A 23,493-nucleotide genomic window follows, 5' to 3' on the forward strand; every position below is an offset into this window, starting at 1 on the left:
ACGAATTTGATATTTAATTTCTCGCCCGAAAAAATTACCCAGCATCTGTACTATATAAAATATGATTATGAAATTTGAAGAACTATAAAAAGTTTTTGCATAGTTAGCATTGCGTTGAGTTTTTCCAAGTTTTTTCCCGTTTTCAGTTTTTCAAACTAAACTAACGATTATTTGTTTTGCATTCAAATTGAATTTAGTATCTTTGAGAGTTACTTGATTTATGCTCTTTGCTTTTTGGTTGATTAACAAACTGCTTCTATAACTACTTCTACTTCTACTTCTGCTTTAACTACTACTAATACAACTACAACAACAACAATAAAAAACTCTACAACTTTCGTACTCTACTCTCTACTCTACTACTAAAAAAAAACCATATATGGAACCATACTAACTACAAAACAACTTACATCTTCTACTACCTTCTACTACTATATAAAAAAAAACTACTCTTAACTACAACAACTACTACAACTACAACCAATATACAACGTATTTACAATGAGGTAAAGTATAAGTAAATATTATTGCTATGTATATAACACAACAATCTATCTTATCTATATACCATATGCTATCTGTTCTATCTATCTATCTATCTACTCTACCCTTCGATTGTTCTGTAAAACCCCTTCCAAAATCGAACCCCGACACTTAAGTTAGCTAAACCTGTCAATAACACACATGCTGAATGTCCTCAAAAAAGTACAAATAAAAGTTCCCTAGTCGGGTGTGCCCGACCGAAAGGAACCCTGACTACACTCTATAGGAAATGCATTCTTGAATAACTTCGGTTCTTACAGTCCGATTTTAATGAAACTTTCAGGGTTTAAGTATGAGAACGAAATGTGTGTAAATACCAATGCGCCAGGCGCTAACTTTTAAAATTAGTTCTTTTTTTAATATTAAGCGAAAAGGGGGAGTTTCTCTAAAAGTGAAATATTCGTAAGCTGTGAATACTTTATGAGATCCTACGAACCGATTTTGGTAATTATAATTGCTATAATCTTCGAGTTATTAGTTATATTTGCTATAATCTTCGAGTTAAGCCTAAAACATCTCATCCCAAAATCGATACTTATCGATATTATGAAGAGATATTGAGAAAAAAAAGATGATGAGCGTGAGCTGAATTTTGTAAAGAAACAAAAGTCTGTTTCTTTCTATTGCTTTAGATTCTTTCAATTCAGTTTCTTTGGCGTTTTCGATCCAGCTCGTTTTCCAGCTCAAGTATATGTATATGTTCCTTATATTGTCGGAGATGCCTCCCTCTGGCTATTAGATACATTTGCACATACTCATTATACCCCATTTGAGGGTATTGCAAAACTGAAGCACATTTTGCGCCTTCCACTTGGCCCCAGCGGAAAACAATTCTCTCAACATTCTCTCGAGCCCGCATTTACTGTATTCTCCAATTCGCATTTTGATGAGCAAACATTTTGACACATGCGGCACATGCCGGTGGCATGACAGATACAGATACAGTTACAGACACAGATACAGACACAGATACAGATACAAGTACAGCTGTAGATACAGATACAGATACAGCTGCAGCTGTTGACAACATGTGCAATTGATGTACTTGGCCCCCAAATGCAAATGTCGCTCACTTTGGCAAATTCTCAATTGTCTGACAACATGTGCCAGCAAAATTGGAACTTAACTCGAGCTGCGGTTAATGCGAAAATTACATTTTCCAGCTCACATTTCTTTTTTCTTACAAATATAGAACATTAGATTCTTGTGCTTCAATAATTGAGCACTTTAAGGAAACGATGTTTATGGGATTAAGTTAGCTTCCAAGGAGTTTGCATAAAGTAAAAAGTATCTTTCGGATTAATCACATTTCGGGTTGATTAATCCGATTAATCCATCGGGTTAAATGTTCTCTAAGTGCACTCTAATTGCCTGCCAACATTCTGGCTGTCTTCATCTTTGAGAGGGGGAAATAGATTTTGTTATTATATTCAGATTTTATATAATATATGTTAAACTATGCGCAGAGTCCTGGCTGCTGTTGACTAAGTTTAGTTACTTTGTTTAAGATAATTTATTTTCCTATTAGGAATATCAGGAAAATACTAACTCGATTATTTTGAGAATCTCAAGGAATATCCAATAAAAAAACAAGAAATAAAAGATACTCAATTTGTATCTTATATTAAGGGATATCCGATAAAAAGCAAGAAATAATAGATACTAAATTTCTATGTGAATCAGATATATATGATCCTATGGAGCTTATATAATATAGTACTCGCATTTCTATAAGATTTTCATAGTTTCGTTACACAGTTTGATTTTCAATAAAGAGCTTTGTTTTCGACTGATCTTTCCCATGGTAACTATAAATATATATACGGATGTATATATATATATATATACTGATAGATATAGCTAGATCTGGCTATATGTCTTACTTAAATTCTTTTTTAAATCCTTGGATTTTTATCTAATTCCTTGAATTTTCTTCTTTGTGGTCTTGGGCAGGCAAAACGAAATCAGATATTCAGGAAGTTATAAATAATATCAGATCAAAAGGAAAAGTAAATTTTAATTGCTTGTAAATTCTTAAATGTGTCCAAGCCTTTGAGTTTGGTCTTGAATAAAGAACTTTGTTTTCGACTGATTCCTCCCATGTGAGCTATATGATATATTGATGCAAATCGGCAGACTTGGCAAAATGTCCTTTAGTTCATACCTAAACTCTTGAAATTATATTTGGGCCTTAAATGATATGCTTTATGATCGTCGGCAAGCCAAATAAACCCAATTTATTCAGGGAATCGTATACTCAGATAAAATCAAAAGTGAATTGAAAGTTTAAGTTCTTTTAGCTTCTTGAATCTCATCTGTTATTTTGCCTTTAAAAGACTTCCCTTGCCTAACTTCTTTAGTCCCAATGCAATTCCAGCTAACAGATAGACTATTTATTATAGTCAGCTAAGAAATTGAGTTTGGCAAATTCCAGAAATAAGCTCACCTAGCAGAAACCTTCGCCAAGCTCGCCCAGCTTCGGCATTGAGCCCTCGGACTTAGAGCTTGCGTTCAGTTAGCAAGGCGTCGCTTTAAGGTCCGACTGGCAAGGATCTGGCCTGACTTTGATTTAAGAAACCTCTGTTAACCAACGGAATGCACCGAGCCTGAGCCTGAGCCTTAGCCTGAGCCTGAGTCTTGCGTGCCAGCACGTCCGCAGACAGCCGCGCGGCATAACTAATCCTGCGGACCGCAAAACTAAAGCCAAAATGACGCATTTAATGGGCAGAGCGTGAGGTCCTCTAAGGGATTGTCAGCGGGGGGGTTTGCCACATAAATGCTGCATATTAAAAATTCTTTAAATATTTGCGAAAATATTTGCATGCAGTTCAGATCAGCTGTCAGAGCCGGAGGCGGCAGCATTTTTCTGTCAAATTTCCAGCATTTGCTGACATGAAAAGCGAATTCCTCACATTGACAAGTGCTCGCTGTCGGCTGGCTGGTAGGTGTTAGTGGGCGTGGGCGTGGGCGTGGCAGTCGGCTAACAACTAATTGCTGGCGCTAAAGGAGAAAAGAAAAGAATTGAGTGCACAGCCAGCGAAATGGCAATGAGATTTACTTGCGTCATTATGAAGGGCCATAAGCCGTGGCAGAGGCAAGTGGCAAGTGGCAGGGGCAAGTGGCAAGTGGCAAGTGGCAAGTGGCAGGGGCGAGCGGCAGGCGGCAGGCGGCCTACTCTGGCACAAGTACAGGACAACATTTTAACACTTGCACACGCCCACTTTTTCGCTTACTTATGCACACGCACGCGGCCTCAGCCCAAGCCAAAATGATACAGCCACAGCTCAAAAGATATAGCTACATGTGCTGAAAATACACTCGCAGAAAAACACCTGCAAGAAGTTGCTCAAATCAGGCACAAACGTGCTAAGTGCAGCACTTAAAAAAAAAGTATTTTAATTGCAATTAAATTACATGTTCTGAAGTCCAAAGTTCTTCAAGACACGAACGAATTGGGGAACTCTTAAATTCAGTGCGATTTATGCTAATTTTCAGCATGCAGATACTTGTTTTAAGTACTTTTTTTAATACTTAGTATTAAAAAGTACTGTACTTCCAGTTAAAGTACACATTTCAAGTCCGAAGTTCCTAAAGACAAGATTGAATAGGGGAACTCTTAAATAAAGTACGTTTTATGCTGATTTTCAGCATGTAAATTCTTGCTTTAAGTTCTTTTTTAAGCACGACATTCCGAATACCAAGAGAAGTCAAAGAAAATCAATTTGGAAAATATTGAACTTACACTGCGTACTTGTTACGCTTAATTTAAGTACGCAAATTCTTATTCTCAGTATTCACAACTAGTATTTTATCTTTCTTAAAGATATACGTTCAATTTGTTCAACAAGTGTGAATCATATTTAACGAATTAATATAAATTCGTATGCGAAATAGACTTCAATTGAGCTTGACTTGCGCCTTTTTTAATATTGAAAATTATTCTAATAAAATATCTACAAAAAAAAATCTTCTTTTAAGTACTTTGTGCTTAAATCAAGCGTTTTTACTTATGAGTAAAATTTCTAATCAAGTTGAATGTATTTGCAATTGAAATATATTTAGGAACGAAATGTAGCCGTAATCTAAGGCAAATTCTAGGCCAGATTTACTAGACACTGAATGCTTTCGCTGAGTGCACGGCTACAGCTAAAAGATACAGCTACACGAGTTAAAGATACACGTCGAAAGCAGTGTCAAGGGTGTGTGTGCGGGTGTGTGTGCGGGTGTGTGTGCGGGTGTGTGCGTGGGGCCATAAGTAAATATCCAGGACTCTTTGAGGCTGTTAAAATGTAATTACGCCGGGAATATGGTAGTTGCTATTAGCGACTATGACAATGAAATCATTTGGCTGTGGGGCAAATCTACGCACAGGGAGGGGGGCAGGGGGCGGGGGGCGGCTAGGCAACGTTTCTCAGCTGCTTAAGCCAACATCTACTTAGAGAAGTCGCAGGATAGACCGACAGACCGACAGACCGACAGTCCGCCCACTTCCTGTCATTTGTAGATGCCGCCAACGTCTCCAGCTCTGACCCAGATGAGGATGCACAGCCGGATGGCAGCGCGGGGAGGAAGAGGGGGCGTTGGCGGGGGCGGGGGCGGCGTCATGTGGGCCGTAACAAAGCTCGGCGGTCTTGAACCGGATTAAGCAAGAAAATAATTTGACGTTCGTGCCTTTTTAGCGAAGTTCTTGCAATAAAAAAGAAAAAGACGAGAAAAAATTACGCACACACGCGCCGAGAAGTGTGCGAAAGGATGAGACGCACAAATGACTGTCATTTCATATATGTGTGTGTGTGTGTGTGTGTGTGTGTGTGAGTTGGCAATACAAATGGAAATGGAAGTCTAATGTAGTATTCCCACAGCGTGCGCGTATTAAGTCGCATAAATGTCAGCAGAACCGAGTTCAGGCCGTCATCCCACATACAGATCCACGACCATGCCTAAGACAATTACGGGCCTCCTTAACCCACACCCCACCCCACCCCCCATACCACCCCACCCCCCCTCAATCCAGGGCCTGACGTGTTGGTATTCAAAATAGCATTGGAAGCAATAAAACGCAGCGTGCGACTTACTTATCCGGCCTTTGGATCGTATATCAGACTTATGACTGTTGCCCGGGCGCACTTAGCGGCGACCTAAAAGGGATGTTAGACTATATAGAGGGAGAGGGAGAGGGAGAGAGAGAGCCCGGCCGCAGGGCTAGGTATTAAGTACCCTCATTATGGCCAAGACACGCAGCGCAAGCTTTTAACAACAAAAAAAAGAAGGCAAGTGCAAAAAAATAGAAGAAAAAAAATATAATAATAAGCACAACCAATTTGTATGCCCAGCGTTAGATTCAAAGTGATTTCTTTTTATTTTTTTTTTTCTCCAACATTTTCACCATTTTCATGGAGGGGGGGAAGGGGGGGGGGGGGCGCAGCTGTAAAGAAAATGCTGCAAGCAAATTGAAGACTTGCGAAGGAGTCCGTCTTAAAGGTTCGACGATGGCCAAACGGGTTGTCCATTAGAAAATAAATGAAATATGCAAAATAGCCGGCAAAAAAAAAACAGAAGAAGAAGAAGTAGAAAGCGCATAAAAGAGCTGCGGAAAATGTAGAAAACCTGCTAAGTGGGAGGCGGTGGGCGTGGGCAGCATGCACAAGCGGTGTTAATTATACTGTCACGATAATTATATTACAATAGGCTTGATTAGTTTTTAATTGAGTTGCGACGAGTTCTTAACATGCAATGAACAACTCCAAACTTGAGAGTACATATACACTGAGAGAAAATTAGAGAGAGTTATTGTACAAAAATTGAAACTCCTTCGAAATATCGCAATTTCCAATTGGAATTCAATTTAAAGAGCTTCTACATATTAATATACCCAGAGAAAATAACCAAGAGTTATTTAATTTGAATCAAGCTCAATGGAAAGCCAACTTTTTACTTTAAAAACATTTTCCCAGATTTCCATATTCTCCAAATGTAAAACTCAGTTTAAGTATTGATGTGCTTACATTAAAGAAGAAAAAAACCTTTTCCCAGCTTTCAATATTCTCCAAATGTAAAACTCAATTTAAGTATTTATGTGCTTACTTTAAATAAGAACAATTTAAGCTTGATTAAACTATGCAAATATATTAAATAGTTATTCTACTTTCTTAAAAACAGTTCATACTTAATTAAAAAAGTATTTTTAAGCAAAATACGCTTGAAATTGAAGCGAATATCGAAGAATAACCCCTTTCATTAACCCCTTTTGCGCTCAGTGCATGCATATAGCTAGATATATGTATGTATGTGTGTATGTGTGTATGTATATGGAGAGGTGCTCTTAAAACAAGCGTCAGTTGCAGCCACAAATAAAGCAGAGCAGAAGGTGGCAGCAGGAGCAGGAGCCTGAACAACGGAAAGCGCCAAATGGCATAAAAGGAAGTTCATAAAGTTCATAAAGCAAATTACAAAAGTCTCATAAAAGCGCAACAGTACACAGACGTGGTGGGAGGGTGAATCGGGTGCTACTGAGGGTGAATCGGGTATATTTTGCCATTTTGGCTGTAAAACAATTTGACACCATTTTGTTGCGAGGGGGGTAAATCAATTTTTATTATAAAATACATTGGACTGATTTAAGAAAACAATAAATGGACATCTACACAAATCAAGGCGAATACCCTTAAAAAAAAAGAGAAGAAAAAGTTAATTCACGCAGCTATTCAGCAAATTGATGACTATAAATTCAATTTAATGTGCGTTGCCTTTAGCACAGCAGCAGAGACATGCAGCAGCAGAGGCAGCGGCAGCGACAGCGACGACGGCAGAGATAGCGGCAGCCGCAGTCGCAGCCGACGCAGGAGCAGCAGGAAAATGTGGTCAGTAGCCAGCCAGCCAGCTAACCCCCTTGGGCAGCGCGCCGCCCCTTTGGCGACTTTTGCGAAAAAAGCGCTCAAGAGCAGCGCGTGGGAATTTTCTATTGCGTTTGCGCTGTCACAAACGGAGGCTGTGCAGCAGCGTCGTTGACGCCAGCAGCGCTGCCCGAGTGCGACAACAATAATTAGAGCGAGACTGCGGCGGCTGCTGCTGCTGCTGTTATCAGACGCAAAGCCAAAGTCGATGCTAGTTATGCGCAGGCGCTGCAAGGCACACAGTTAACAGTTAACAGGAGTCAACCCCCTGCGCTTGGGTCAACACACAATGTGGTCCAGCGACAGCAGCAGCAGCAGCAGCAGCAGCGACTGCGACTGCGACTGAGGCAGCGACAGCATCAACGACTGCGGCGCTTGGGCATAAAAAGCCCAGCGATTGCTGGTTTGACTCCTACTCCAGCTTTGCACTTCTGCGACTGAAGTTCTCTCAGGCAGCTGACGTAACCGAGTGCGTCGTCGCTTAAAAGTCGGCAACAGTCAAGTTCAGTTTCTGTGCGTTTAGTTCGTGTGCGCTCGTGGCCGCGTAAGCACTTCGTTTTTACCGCTGCACGAGCAAATCGATTTGGTAGACATGGCAACGCAAGCGGACACAGGCACAGCAAACGATGTCAGAGCCGAGTGGCGACGAAGTCCAGCACGATGGCAGCGCACGAAGGCGAAGACGAAAGCGCAGCGTCAGTGTGTCACAGTTGCAGCAGACGCGCCTTTGCACACGCAGTGTGGTGCGGCAATGCGGTGGCGCTTGTAACTGGCCAGTCGTAACCACAACGGCAGCGGCAGCGGTGGCTGCATTTAACGTAGTCGCGTGTTTGAAACAAAAAACCAGCAGCACGGAGAGATAGCATTGGCCTAAAAGCGTCACGAAATCATGAATTTCATTGGTATGCAAAAAAAAACAGTTAACCCAACAAAATATGAAAAGAAGCGAAGTTTTAAACGTTATTTTCGGTGTTGTGTGCACTTTAATTTCATTTTCAACTCTTTCGCTCAAACTCTCTCTCTGTCTCTCTGTCTGTTACGCTCTCTTTCCTAAAAACAACTGTAACTGAATACACTCTGCTAAATGTAAGTCACAAAAACTAACTTACTTTTTTTTTAATTTTATACATATACATACACTATAAACGTAAGCATATGCTGAAGAACACAAAAATCAATCCGTCTAAGCCACAACCCTCCTCTCCCCCCCCCCCCCTCGTGCCATTTGTTTACAATGCGGGTTAAATAAATCGATTTTTAGCCACGCTGATGAAAAAGTTCAAGGTTGAAATTCTGACAACTTTTCTGTCTGTTTCACAATTCAATTCATTTATTATGCATTCAAGTTGACTACAGGCCAATGTCCAAGTTTTCCAAGTTTTCTTTTCTCTTCACTTCCTTTTCGTGTCACGCCGCTTTTGCAGCGAGCTGGCAGCGCTGCTGCTGCACGTAGAGCGCGTCGCCTGGCCGACAGCTGAAGGCCTCGCTGAACTCGGGCGTGTTACGCAAGAGCGCGTGCTGCAGCTGCCGCTTGCGCTCCTGCTGCCCCTGCTGCCCCTGCTGCCCGTCGCGGCACTCCACCAGCAGGCTGCCCACAAAGTACAGCCGCTGCAGCGTCAACTGCAGCCGGCCGACGGTCAGCTGCGGGTTCACTCTAGCGACAGTTGCCTGTTGTCCCGTTAGCCACTGCTTATAGCAGCCATTCGCCAAGCGCTGCGCCCACATGGTCAGCAGCAGCTCGTGGGCGTTCGTGTTGCTGCCCGCTTGGCTGCAGTTCTGGAACTGAGCGAATTGCTGCTCCGAGTCGGAGCTGCGCCAGGCGCCGGGCGTGCGACTGCTGCTGCCGGCGGCCACCAGATGGCGCCCCAAGCGCTCCGACAGCAGCACATAGTTCAGCGGCGCGCTGAGACTCTGCTGCTGCTTGGCCAGCAGCCCGTTGATTGTCTCAAAGATTTGGGCATATTGGCGCAGCTGCAGCGCCGCGGCGCTGGGCGGCTGGCGGCTGTACTGGAAGCGTCGCAGCTTCTCCATGTTGCGGTAGAAGCTGCGCCGGCCCAGCTGCAGCGGCTGGTAGGCGGCATCCAGGCGCCCGTCCCCGTTGAGCAGCACGTGCATCAGCTGGCTGAGAAAAAGCTGCGAGCCGTGCTCGGAGATCTCGTCGATCCACACGCTGCCCGACAGCTGCTCCTTGTATTCTCTGCCCATCGACGCATACATGTGCGTCAGCTGCACGCGATCTGAGCCCAAACGCTGCAGCAGATGCGCATAGACGTCGCCGGCGTAGGCCTCCACCAGCTGCTGGCAGTCGGCGGCCGCGATGTCTGCAAGGCAGAAAAAAGGAAAAAGGAAATTCATTAAATAGCCGTAAAGTGGCACCGACTACCCAAATACTCTGTTAGCACGCCAAATGTTGAATACCTTGCAAAAATGTGAGAAGAAAGTGAAGCAAAAATACCCTAAAAACCTATTTTTGGTCCGATTGTTTCTAGGGAACATAAGATATAGTAGTCCGATGTTCATGGGATGTGCCTTATATGGTAGAACTCTCAATATAGGAGATATCAAGTTATAAAAAGTCGAGATATCTTTAAAAAAAAAGTTTCTTATAAAAATCTTAATTTTCGACCAATCAATCCTATGTCTGCTACGTGTTATAGCTGATTTATAACCGATAGGATATAAAGAATGTATATAAAAATGTATATATGATATAAATTATAGATAACTGTATATGATAGAACTGTTTAAAAACTAAGAAACTAGAGTTTTCATAAAAACAGAAATATAGACAGACTCCGTTGTTGATACCGATCAAGAATATATATACATATATATTTAAGATGTCATTTTTCAATGCATTACATATTCCATGGGAAAATTTCAAATCCTTTTCAAAAGAGTTTTCTTAACTCTCAGTGACTCTTCAATTGCCGCCCCACCGCAGTGACTTGTAAACTGTAACTTTATAAGATATATTGAAAGCTTCCAAAAGCGCACAGGAAAAGAGATAAAAATATCTTAAGGAAATACCATGAAAACACGGAGGAAGTGCAGCAAAATCTCTCTGAATAGATAATTAAAAATATTCACATTTGTATTCATACTTTCTCAAAAACTTTTCATTATTCTTTGTAAAAGATGAAATATGAGATTTTAGAACTTTTCCAAATACGAGACAAAAACGAAACGAAAAACGCCTTTTCGCTTAGCGAACAGAGTATTTAGAATCTCGAATATGTTCACATATTACGTATTCGTATGCCCATCAGATAATCTAGAAGAAGACAGACAGAGAGACTGACAGAAACAAAGACAGATAGACGAACAGATGTCCGATGGCACAAAAGCAATATGCCCTTTTTCGATTTGCGAACAGAGTATTAAAAATCTAGCCCATCCATGTGTTCCCATATTACGTATACGCACCCGTCAGATAATCTAGAAGAAAACAGAAAGACAGACAGACAGATGGAAACATTTCTGATAGCACAAAAGCAATATACCCCTTTTTGCTTTGCGAACAGAGTAGAAACTAGCCCGTCTACGTTGCGTATGAGCAATATTTGCACGTATTACGTATACGCACCCATCAGATAATCTATCCAAATCCAGTTGAGCAGGCGATGCATGCTTGTGTTTTGCAGCAGCTGCATATAGTCAAGGAGGCGTGGCAGCTGCTTGACAACAATCGAATCCGTCGGCTGCAGCGTCTTGCCGCCGAGCAGCCGCCGGAAGTAGCCGTCCCAGTCGAGGCGCGACATTGAGATGTTGCCAATGGAGCTGCGCTTGAAGTTGGCATAGCTGAACTGCACCTGGTCGTCGATGCGGTCCGTTTTGATGATGTCGCGTCGACTGCGCTCCAGGCTGAGCACCTCGAGGGCGGCGACATGGGCGCGACTCTGCTCCACGCCGAAGCTCTGCAGCAGCTCGCCGACGCGCTGCTCGAACTTGCGCAGCGTGTGCCGCCTGGTCAAATCCGGCTGCAGTGTGACCAGCCGCTTGTTCGACAGCATGCTGATGCTGGTCTCGAAAAAGTACGGTGCGCCCATCTCATGGAACTGGCCCAGCAATCCCAGCCAGCCGAGCGCCGTCCGATTGCTGTTGGCCTCCAACGCGGGCCAGCCGCCGCTGCTCCTGTAGAGCAGCGAGGACTTGAGCGAGTCCACAGAGCGCGTGCTCTCGCAGGACTTGTAAAAATTTAGCAGCTGCCGCTCCATGTCCAGCAGCTGGAGAGGATTGGCCGTGCGCAGCAGCTGCTGGAAGCGCTGCTGTTCCTGCTGGCGGCGCAGCGTTTGGTTTGCCGTCGCGCTGCGACCGCAGACATAGCCATAGAAGTCCTGGCAGGGCGAACGTGTGTTGTCCAGCAGCTGCTCCAGCTGCTCGCCAAAGCGCAGCACATCGTTGTCCGCGCTGTTGCCGCACGCGGCATGCAACAGCCACAACAGCAGAACGAAAAGTTGCACAGACATTTGCCGCCTCAACCGGCTGTCACGAGCTTCGAGCTGAGAATGTTTTTGGCCAAAACGTAAACGTAACTGTCACTGTAACTGACCCTGGTCACAATTTAAGGTCACAAAGCGGTAGAAAGGTCGCATCGAATGCAAATCACCGGAAATTGCCCACAATTCCACTTCCGTAGCGAAGTCTTTTGTTGCACGTTTGTGCTTAACAATTGCCTCGCCTCGCGTCGCGTCGCTTTCAATGCTGCCGCCCAACTAATCGCGTTTTCACTGGCAGCCCCAGCTATCAGCCGCAACCCAGACCAGCCGCAACCCCAGAGACCGAACTACACTCGGCAAAAAATTCTATAGCGGGCTAAATTTTCATGTGATAGTTGTCTAAATTTCAAGTACAGTTCATTCTTAAATGAATATAACAAGAATTTGAATACTTTAAATAAGCATAAAATGATCTTAACAAGAGTTCATTTCTTAAATAATATAACATTCGCTTGCCGTGTTTAGAAATCTAGAAAATGTTGTCCACAGTCGTAGAAATTTAAGGTCTCAAATACTTACTTCAAGAGTTTATGTGCACACAAATTATCTTAATTTAATATTTTTGTCTAAAGCATAGCTATACAAATTTCTGACTGAAAAAAGAAAATCTTCTGGTAACACGAAATTCGTTCTCAGTTTAAGAAATCTTTAGTTTAAGCACAGCATACTTATTCAAATACTTAAATCAAGAATATACACGCTTAAGATAAGCATAAAATGTTCTTAACAAGAGTAAATTTCTTAAATTATGTATTGCATTCGATTGCCTTATTTAGAAGTCTAGAAATTAACGAAAATATTGTCCACAGTCTATGAAATTTAAGGTCCCAAATACTTACTTCAAGAATATATATGCTTAAGATAAGCACACAAATTATCTTAATTTAATATTTTTTATATCAATACAAATTTCGGAATTAAAAAAACAAATTCTTCTTGTCACAAGAAATTCGTTCTCAGTTTAAGAAATCTTAAGCTTATACTTAAAATAAGCATAAATGTTCTAACTGAAATGTATTTCAAAATTTAAAACTTAAAATGAAAATCTTGCTAAATTGGGAACTTTGTTCTCGAGCTTGGCTGACTTCTGACAACAAGTGCAAACGCACTTGATTTAAGTGAAAGAACTTTAAGTTTTTTCTTTCAGTGTAGAGCCGTAGAGTCGTTGTACAATCTATGAATCAGTGTCAAAATGTCAAGCTAAAATTGGTCATGACCGATTTTGATTGGACTAGACATAAACAGCAGCTTTATAGTGTAGCCAACTAGTGTATACTGTACAGTAAACACACAGTAAACATACTCAGCACAACTTTTACTAAAACCGATATCTTTGCATCTTTGTGCAGGCGCTGTAGGAGGTGATGGTGGCGATGATGGCGACGACAAGGAAAAGGCAGAGGAGGAGGAGAGAGAGCGCCTGGAGGCCATACGCGAGGCCGAGGAGCGGCGCAAGGAGAAGCACCGAAAGATGGAGGAGGAGCGCGAAAAGATGAGGCAGGACATACGCGACAAGGTAAGGATATTCGATACGATCAAAATCCAGCCCAAGTGCGACGCGTGAATTCCTGCTGCAGTTCAAATTGACTCTAGTAGGGAGTCCTTTCACGAGCGACTCCCTAACGGAGTCAGATTGAATTACAAAGGACCCAGACAACGAGAAGAAAATGTGCCAAGTGACAAAGTGTTGAGCAAGTGAATAAAAGGATAATATGCGGTTTAAGCTATACAGTGAAAGCTCGCTTTAGCGAACAGTTGAGTTAGTTGTTCAAGAAATATAAAAAAAGAAAAGCGGAAAATATTCAGGAATATAAATCTAAGAAAACCCTTTTTAATGTATTTTTATTCACAATTTTATTCCTATTCCATGAATTTCTGGATTTGAGCCAGCGAACAGCCGCTTGCTAGTTCGACGCTCAGACAAATTAAAGACATTAAACAATTTCCAATTTCCAATTTTGCTGTCATTTTACTTATTTTTATTCACAATTAAATTACTATTACATGAATTTCTGGATTTGAGCCAGCGAACTGCCGCTTGCTAGTTCGACGCTCAGGCAAATAAATGTCTTTAAACAATTTCCAATGCAATTTCTTGATTTTTTCGAGACTTTTGCTGTCATTTTGTTTATTTTTATTCACAATTTTATTCCTGCTACATGAATTTCTGGATTTGAGCCAGCGAACTGCCGCTTGCTAGTTCAACGCTCAGGCAAATAAATGTCTTTAAACAATTTCCAATATAATTTCCTGATTTTTTCGATTTTATTTATTTTTATTCACAATTTTATTCCTGCTATATGAATTTGATGGATTTGAGCCGGCGAACTGCTGCTTGCTAGTTCGACGCTCAGGCAAATAAATGTCTTTAAACAATTTCCAAATCAATTTCTTGATTTTTTCGATACTTTAAAAGTCCGATTTTCATATAATTTTTCCACATTCAAATTGATTTTCCGCTCTAGAGAAAGATTGGAGCTCTCAAGCATTCGCTGTTCGTTATTAGAGCTTTCACTGTATACACACACACACACATAGACAGACACTCAGATATATACAACTTGCATATGGCACTCGGCCAAAACACTCTTACAGTACAACATCAAGAAAAAGGAGGAAATTGTCGAGGCAATGCCACAGGAGGAGCCAAATCCGTTGATGCGAAAAAAGAAGACGCCCGAGGAGCTCGCCGCCGAGGCCGAGCAGGAGGAGCTCGACGATTTTACAAGTAAGTCAGAGATGTTTCACAATTCACAATTGCCACCACACCCCTGTGTGTGTGTGTGTGTGTGTGTGTGTATATGTAGCACTCGTACTCAAATGTATCTATGTATATGTATAAACTATCTTCAACTGGTCTTTAATCTAGAAATATATGCTAAGCTAATTCACCAAGTCGCGGCTAACCTTCTCTCGCTCTCTCCCTAGTAACTGTGTGTAACTGTCTCTCTCGCTCTCTTGTTTTGATGTATTTTTTTACTATTTATTATTTTTATGTATTCAACAATGTTTTTTCAAGCGGCTGTCAACAAAAACAACAACAAATACAACAATAAAAAACAACAGCAACACAAAAAAAAAAAAGAAGAAAAACAAATCAAAAACACGCACACCACGGCGCTTGAAAGTAGTATGTGTGTGTGTGTGTGTCGTTATCTATCTACTCGTGCTCGTAAATCTATATCTCTCTCTAATACTACTACTACTATATACTACTACTACTACTACTACTATATGTATCTATGTTTCCTGTGCGTATGTAAGCTATAAACTAATCGTATCTACTAACTAAACTCTAAAACTATCAACTAATCAAACTTTAAAGCAACGAATGAACAATCTCTATCAAGTGTGCACTCCATTCTCTCTCGCTCTCTCTCTCTCGCTCTCTCGCTCTCTCTCGCGCTCTCTCTCATTTAACAATTGATTTAGTTTTCCTTCTGTTTTGAATCATCTGGTTTATCATGGGTTTATCCTGATTTTAATGGTATTTAATGGTATCTATAAGAAATATGTGTTGTATTCGAAACTGGGTTGCAAATCGAATTAGTTAATTAATTGATGTTAGTGTAGACAATTGAAAGATTGTCATCTTTTGTACTTAGGTTTAATATTAGACTAAGGTAAGTGCGAAAATTCATTAAAAAATATTTCTGTGTGTGGTAAACTAATTGCAAGCTCTTGCATTCGTAATTCATCTTTTACACCCGTCTCACTCTCTATCTCTCTCTCTCTCGCTCTCTCTCTATCTAACTATCTAACTATCTGCCTAACTCTGTCTAACCCTTTGTCAGATTGAATACAATACTCAAGTGTTTCCGTAAAACTCACAACAAATACAAATATGAAATAAAAGAACACACACAAAAATAAAAGATATTAGATTAGGGGTATGCCCGTTTCAGGGGCTGGGGCTAGCTTTGAGGTCTGGTAGTTATAGTTATTCGATTATACTTACATTATATTTATGTTTTTTACAAATGAAACTTTGTTTATCGTTTAACAACATCAAAAACTCACCAACTGCACTAACTAACTTATAAATAGAACTTTATATGATTTCCCTTAAAACTAAAACAAAACTTCAAATAAAAACAACAAACTTTATTTCCATGGCTTGTGCGCTCGAATTACATTTGAAAACTAAACACGCATAACAAAAAAACAATAAATATCCAACTGAACTTGATGAAAACTTTTCGCTAATTGTGTTTTATGCTAACAAAATGTAATCAAAACATATATAAACTTAGTAAAAAGAAAAGCAAAAACAAAAAACAAATATATCGTACTTATCAACTTTTTCCCTCTTGCAATTGTTTATTCTCTTTCTCCTTTAAACCGTATGTAGTATATGTATTTTACATAATGCTATGTGAAATATATATAATGCATATGCCGTCTATGTATGTGTATTTCTCTCCTCTCTCTCTCTCTCTCTCTCTGTTCACACGCACAACTCTCACGCCATCTATCGCTATCGCTATCACACTCACGACTAACTGTGACTCTCTCCCTCCCTCTCTCTCTCTGTCTTACGCTCTACTTTGTGTACTTTTGTCTATCTGTTAATTACATGAGTACTTTCTGTTACACTGTTAATTACATGAGTACTCGACACGATTACATTACAGACTTTTGATTACGTTAGATGCTACACTAATTGCAATTATGATTTGGCAAGCAGAAATAAAAGCATTTAATTTATTACAACTCCCGCCCCCCGACTCTACACCTGCTGCATTGCATTTTGAGTGATGTCTCTTTGATTCCAAGCATAAATATACTTATACCTATTTTCATTTAGACCAATTATATATACATATGATTAAATGGCTACCGTACAGTTAACAGTTGCACTCAAATACGTTACGCGACGTTCCGTTGCGCTATGTTAGTTAACATGAGCATCCATAAGAAAAAAAAAAAAATACATATACATATACCAGTTGAACATACATAACATTTGTAGTCTACTCTACAAAATATGCTTATTTATTGCTGTTTCCATACTCAATTTCTTTTTACAGAACTGAAAAATCAAATAGAAACGCAAGTAAATGAGCTAAAAACTCAAATAGAGGGAAAATGTGTCATGCAGTGATATGTCAGTCATCATAAAAGATATATAAATAAATAAATAAATAACGATAATAATATCCAATTCAAATAATAACTGATCAAACCCAAAACCGATTAAACGAAACATTTATAAAATGCAATTGATTTCAATCACACTCAACTTCAATTTGTTGCTATTAATATAAAGATATAAAGTTGCAAGCAAACCAAAAAAAAAAAAAAACAAAGAAGAAGAAGAAGAAAAATAAACAAATATTATGTTCGAAACGTTCTGCATAATATTGGAAAAGCATAAACAAATATTCTATTTACCATACTTATAAAACACGACACATAATTCGGCAGCAATAAATCAACCAAAGAATATATAAAACGCCGCAAAGATTGAGGTTATGTGAAGCATAAGGATTATATACTATTATTATATCATAATAGCTACAACAATAAAACGAAAACCAATAATACCGCAAATAGTATAATAATAATAAAAAGAAAAGGATAAAGAGACATATGTACTATATTTGAAAACAGGACGGTGAAATCCTATTGAATTTTAAAGTAGTTAAAGCATAAACCAAATTATGTATAAACGAAATATAGTAAACGCCTTTAATAATATTCAAATCACTTTTGCTTCGATGATAATGTAATATACTCAAAGCCCCAAAAAAAAAAAAGAAAAACGAAAAAAAAATGCATAACCGTTGTTTAGTTGATAGCATTGCGAAATTTACGATAACGATAACGAGTTCGAAATCGAAATCGAAACTAAATAAAAACTGCGATTGGTGCGACAGAGACAGAAACAGAAATTAACGGAGGTGTTGCTGAACCATGTCGAACCGTCGAAATACGTTGCTGAAAATCTCTTTTTTTGGACTTAAATAACACACACAAACATACCTATCTAATATACCCGAAAGGATACTGGATACCATGCTCTATAATACGATAAACTAGCCTATATATATATATATATATATAAACAGCTTCTTCTATTGTTGATATATTTCCGACACGAATTCAAGCGAAATTCCCCCAACAAAATTGACTGCAGAAATGGTAAAAAACTCATCGTTGGTACTCGAAATGATTTAACCAAAAGCAAAAGAATACCAAAAATTGAATTCAAATTACTCATGATCGTTTGTTTTATTAAGCTCAAGAGAACTCTTCCCTAACAGCTGTAACATTTTGTTTCTTTTCTATACAAAATAAAAAACATAATACACAACACAACAATTGAGACATTCTAAGCTATTTGAGATACTTACTGAACATACTGATTGATGCTTCTGAAATGTAAGTAAACCCCCCAAATATACCTAAATCTAAATACTAAATCTATATACATTAAACATTTAAATACTTGAGTTTCACTTTTCTTAATTACATGCAAAAAAAAAACTTATATACTTATATTTGTTAAGTTCACACTTATCCAGTTGAAATAACAAAAACAAAAAAAAAATACCAAAAGTGAATAACGATTAGCTTAGATAATACTTTAATACCATATTGTAGCCAATTAGCCGAGGACAATAGTTCGTAAGAAAAACGCTAGGCAGTTCGAGAGCATATTGCTGTGATACATTTAGCATACATTTATGCCACGCCCCCCCCACCCCGCCCTCAAATTCAGACCTAAACAGAAAAATACCAAATCGCATATGCATGCTTTAAAGTGCAAAGAAAAATACTCCTCGAAATACTAACATACATAATACGTAATGCCATAATACATACAAAACCAAGGATTAAAAGACGGAACCCTAAATAAATACCATATATACATATATGCATATATATATTCCTCTGTTGTCTGCTCCGACTTTGTGAAGTTGTAGTGTCAAGGGTAGGTACTCGCCTACATCCACTCTATACCCACAAAACATACTATGCCACTTCTGATTGTATATACTAATACGATGTTTCACCAAACAACAACAACAACAACAACAAAAGTACACTTCACCTGGTACAGAATGCAATATTGTATGCATGAATGTACATATATAAACCTATATATATATATATATATACAGACAGTTGCACAGATACGAGACGAATTTATATCAAATATATTTAATGATTGTATGTGGAATTATCGTATATCGTTGGTCTATCGTTAATCGTGAATCGTTTATCGATTACTCGATCACTCGTATGTATGCTAACAATATATAACTATATATATATCACACTTTTCTGTACCAACATGCCCTTTCCAAACATTGTGCTCAAAATCCGTCTTTACATCCGCCTGTAGTATGCCTTATAGAGATAACCGAAAAAACTAAAAAAAAAATATACATATATATATATAAATAATATTTACCATTAAATAAAAAAAAAAAACATTTGGAAAGGACATTTCAACTTCGGCTAACCGAAGTTCGAATTATTTTTCGTTCATTATTATTTTTATATTACCTACTTATCCAATATATATAAATATATATATACATATAAATATAAATACATATGAATAAATGTTTTAATCACACTGCATTCTCTATATCTCTCTCTCTCTCTTTCTCTGGTGTCTTTCTCTCTCTCTCTCTCTCTTTCTCTTCTTTTGATTTGAAACACTCTTTTGAATCTTTAATCTGCGCCACTTCTACTACTACTACTACTACTCTGCCTAAAAATACAACAACAACAACAACAACACGAAACAACAACAACAACAACAACAACTCTACCAAAAATCTTCACCCCAACAACTACGACTCGCTGGTCTCTTTCAGACATATGTACTCTCGGTGTTTAATATGATATACCACTCGTATCATCATCAACAACAACAACAACAACAACAGCACAAGAAAACAACAACAACAACAACCAGTACAAGTACAACAACAACAACAACAACCTACATCTACTACAGAAGTAACCTTATATTTACTATATATATTATAAAGAAAAGCCATTTTTTCAACAGAACCAACTAAAAATACCAACAAAATACTATCAAAATACCAAAAAATACCAAAAAAATACCACACCATTATTTCTCAACGTTGTGTAAATTTTCACTTACTTCTTTTGCATAGTTCACAGTCACTCACACACACAGACACACACACACACACACACACACACACACATCATATAGTCACATGCATTTAAATAGCCAAGAAATATGGTGTTGTAAATGTTAAAAGTTATGTACAGTTCCAACAAAAAAAAAATACCAAAGAAATAAATGTACAATTTACAGATTACAGTAAATACCATATAGTGAATATAGCTAATATATATAATATATATATATAGATGATATAATATATCACAACAGTATCATAATGAACAATCAACATTAATACAAAACAATATTAAACAGAAAACAAAAAAAAAAAAAAACAACAAATACCGAGAAATTATACTATGTCCCTGCCTGAATGCCACAGGCTTTTATTGAACCAAATACTTTGGGTGTTGCTCAACACTGTTTCCCTTCACACAGGCTTTGAGTGTTGTTCAACACTGCTTCACTTGCAAAAATACCGAGAAATTATACTACTATGTCTCTTTCTGAACGACACAAACTTTCATTGAACCAATCTTTTGCGTGTTGTTCAACACTGTTTCACTTGCATCTTCTGACTTACAGAAACTACAATAAAAAACGAAAAATTATACTATCTCCTTTTCTGAACGACACAAACTTTCATTGAACCAAACTTTTGCGTGTTGTTCAACACTGTTTGACTTAAAACAGGCTTTCACTGTACCAATCTTTTGCGTGTTGTTCAACACTATTTCACTTAAAACAGGCTTTCACTGTACCAATATTTTGCTTGTTGTTCAACACTATTTCACTTGCATCTTCTGATTAACGGCAACAGTAAAAGAACTATCTAATTTCGGGCTGCATAAATGCCTCTCAATCTCTGTCAATCTAATAAAGCAATCCCCTAGTGCCCCCCCCCCCCCCCCCCGCGCGACGCTCCAGACAAGAAATGTCGGGAACGATCGAACGATTGAATGCCTTACAGTGGCTCCTATGAAAAGCGCATAGATACTATATCCGAAGGAAGCTTAAGATCTTTAACTTCAAACTACTTACTGCAACTACTACGCCTAGAGCCTAGCATAATGCTAACTACTATTCTACTCTATATACATATAAATGTATATATATATGTACAGATATATATATATTTTCCCCAAAAAGCAACAGATTTTACTAGTTTTACCGAACCCAAGTCTTATGCTCTTTCAAATTCTTAGCTCTTAAATCTAAACGAGAAAATGCTTTCTACTTAACATACTTACATATAGCGAAATGTTTAACTAGATTCTATAAAGGAAATATCTCTATTGCGTTCTTTCAAAAACATATATATATGATATTGAAGTTCACTTTAATTGTTTACGAAAAAACCAAAAAAAAAAAAAACAAAAAAACAAAAACGAATCAAGCATTCAAAAAAAAACAAAAAAAAACTTATACAAAAAAAAATATATATATATATACAAGAACAAAAAAAAAACAGAAACATATTATTCAATCATAACGAAAGAATTTTAACGTAAATCATAAAAAATGTTAAAGAAAAACAAACAAATGTTAAAAAAAAAATGGTTCAGATGAATTTTTTATTGTTTTGACGTTTAATATTACATATATATATATATATATATAGTTATGATAATGTATGTATATGTATATCGGAAAGTTTATAGCAAGCAGATTATTATTGAATATTATTAAATATGCATATGCATGCCTATATATACATACATATACACACATGAAATTATATATGTGTGTATAGCTATGCATATGTGTAACCAAATAGGGAAATGAATTTAAACAAAACATCAAACCAAATATGAGAATAATGTTGAAAATTATAACATTCAAGTCATTATTAGATGTGAAAGCAGTTCTATATACACAGCAAAACCAAGAAAACAAAAAACAAAAACGAAAATGAAAAACAAAATAAAAAAAAAAAACATAAGGAAAACGTTAATAGTTGATTAATTATATTGTTACTTTGAACATTTGAAAAAAAAAACCGAAATGAATAATAAAAAAACATGATATATATGTATAAATATATACTCATATGAGAAAAAAAAAAACACAATTAATACAATGGGTTTTTCTTAATTCCTGGGCAAGCAGCTCTCTCTCTCTCTCTCTCTTGTCATATGTACAACCAATACACTCTCTCTCTCTCTCTCTCTCTCTCTCCTTCTCTCTCTTTCTCTCTCTCTCTCTCTGTGATACTACGTATAGCGAACTTGATTTGGCATGACTGTTAGTCTAAATGTTTCTAAAACTTCTATGTGTCTCTCTCTCTCACTCTCTAACTGTCTATCTATCTCTGTCTCTCCCTAACCTTACTCTCTCCTCTTTTCCTGTTTTCCTTCCTATCTAAGTGAATAAGCGCAGGTGCTGCTGTCTATCGTCTATCCTAACTATTCTAACGCTAAGTATACCTACTCTTAAATGGAATGTGCTGCGTTTTCTACTAAGTATTAAGCACATATTCGTATAACATGCAAATGATAAAAACAAAAACAAAACAAAAAACAATAAAAAACGCATCTCTGCATCTGCATCTTCTACATCTGAGCCGCAGCTCAGATACACAGATACACTCTTCTACTCTCCCCTCGCGGGGTAAAGGTGAGTTATGTGTAGTCTCTATTTATAGAAAATCCTCTCGATAGACACTCGTAAGTATCTAGGTGTTCTTTCTTTTCTTATTCTTTTTCCTTTACATTTTCCCACTTAATGCATTTTTCTGTTGTGCTGTTCGATGTCAACTTACACCTGCACCTGAACCAGCCCAGGTAGGTGACCCCCCCCCTCTCCCCTCTCCCCCCACCACATCTATGTCGTGTTCCACACAGCTCACAGCCACAACACGAACCGACGACAAAGTTGCCAAAACCACAGCTAAATTGAAAAAATAAATACTTTCCACACAAAAAAAAGAAGAAAATAACAAGCAATCCCTTAGGATCAATTTGTCCTGTGTGTCCTCTTGCAAAATGCTGAAGTAACATAAAACAAAAGCAATCAAAACTCGCATCAAATTTAACTCTTTCATTTCGATACCCTTGCAGAGGGTACTACACTCTATTGACGTGCAATGTGTAAGGCGTGGAAGAACATATCATATTATGTTATATATTCCTGATCGAAAGCAAGAGTCCAGCTCGTCTGTCTGTTGCTTTGCCAACCTAATATTAAATCCTTGCATACTATATTATATATTATATATCCCGACTACTATATCACATATTTTTCACAGAAAGAAACAGTCGCAAAAACTGGCATTCCTTATAATTTCAATATGCTTCTTAAATACTTAAGATCTGCCACTATATCATATGGTTGTTATAGGAAAAATCAGTCGAAAGTAAAGATTTTCTAAAAGTAAAGATTTTCTAGACTAGGTATAAAGAAGCTCTACCAAGTTCCACTCATCTGAGCCAAATCTTATCAA

At 38.2% G+C, this 23,493-nt stretch overlaps 2 protein-coding genes across 11 annotated transcripts in view; one reads left to right on the forward strand and one right to left on the reverse strand.

Annotated features, from left to right (window-relative positions):
• Positions 1–23,493, forward strand: part of cpx (complexin) — a 43,655-nt gene that overhangs the window by 16,989 nt on the left and 3,173 nt on the right. For 3 of the 10 annotated variants that reach the window (XR_010437458.1, XR_010437457.1, XR_010437462.1), the window contains 4 exons: positions 13,294–13,451; positions 14,531–14,663; positions 16,966–18,319; positions 19,768–21,999. Coding sequence is in view for 2 of the 10 variants with exons in the window: in XM_064693247.1 (XP_064549317.1) it covers positions 13,285–13,451; positions 14,531–14,663 (300 nt within the window). In the remaining 8 variants the exon portion in view is untranslated. Of the gene's footprint in view, positions 1–8,164; positions 8,339–13,284; positions 13,452–14,530; positions 14,664–16,965; positions 18,320–19,767; positions 22,000–23,493 lie in introns of those variants that run through there. The other 7 variants (XR_010437459.1, XR_010437463.1, XR_010437464.1 and 4 more) reach the window with 7 other exon arrangements.
• Positions 8,715–12,157, reverse strand: Nepl11 (Neprilysin-like 11). Its single transcript, XM_064693244.1, has 2 exons — positions 11,023–12,157; positions 8,715–9,757 (listed from the first exon to the last, which is right to left on the reverse strand). Exons 1-2 carry the CDS (start codon positions 11,903–11,905, stop codon positions 8,844–8,846), a joined length of 1,797 nt encoding a protein of 598 aa, XP_064549314.1. The 5' UTR covers positions 11,906–12,157; the 3' UTR covers positions 8,715–8,843.

This window comes from Drosophila montana, unplaced genomic scaffold (assembly GCF_035044405.1).
Source record: "Drosophila montana isolate Dmon_TW-CO22-7 unplaced genomic scaffold, ASM3504440v1 contig_3733_1, whole genome shotgun sequence".
In the NCBI taxonomy this organism is placed as follows: Eukaryota; Metazoa; Arthropoda; class Insecta; order Diptera; family Drosophilidae; genus Drosophila; species Drosophila montana.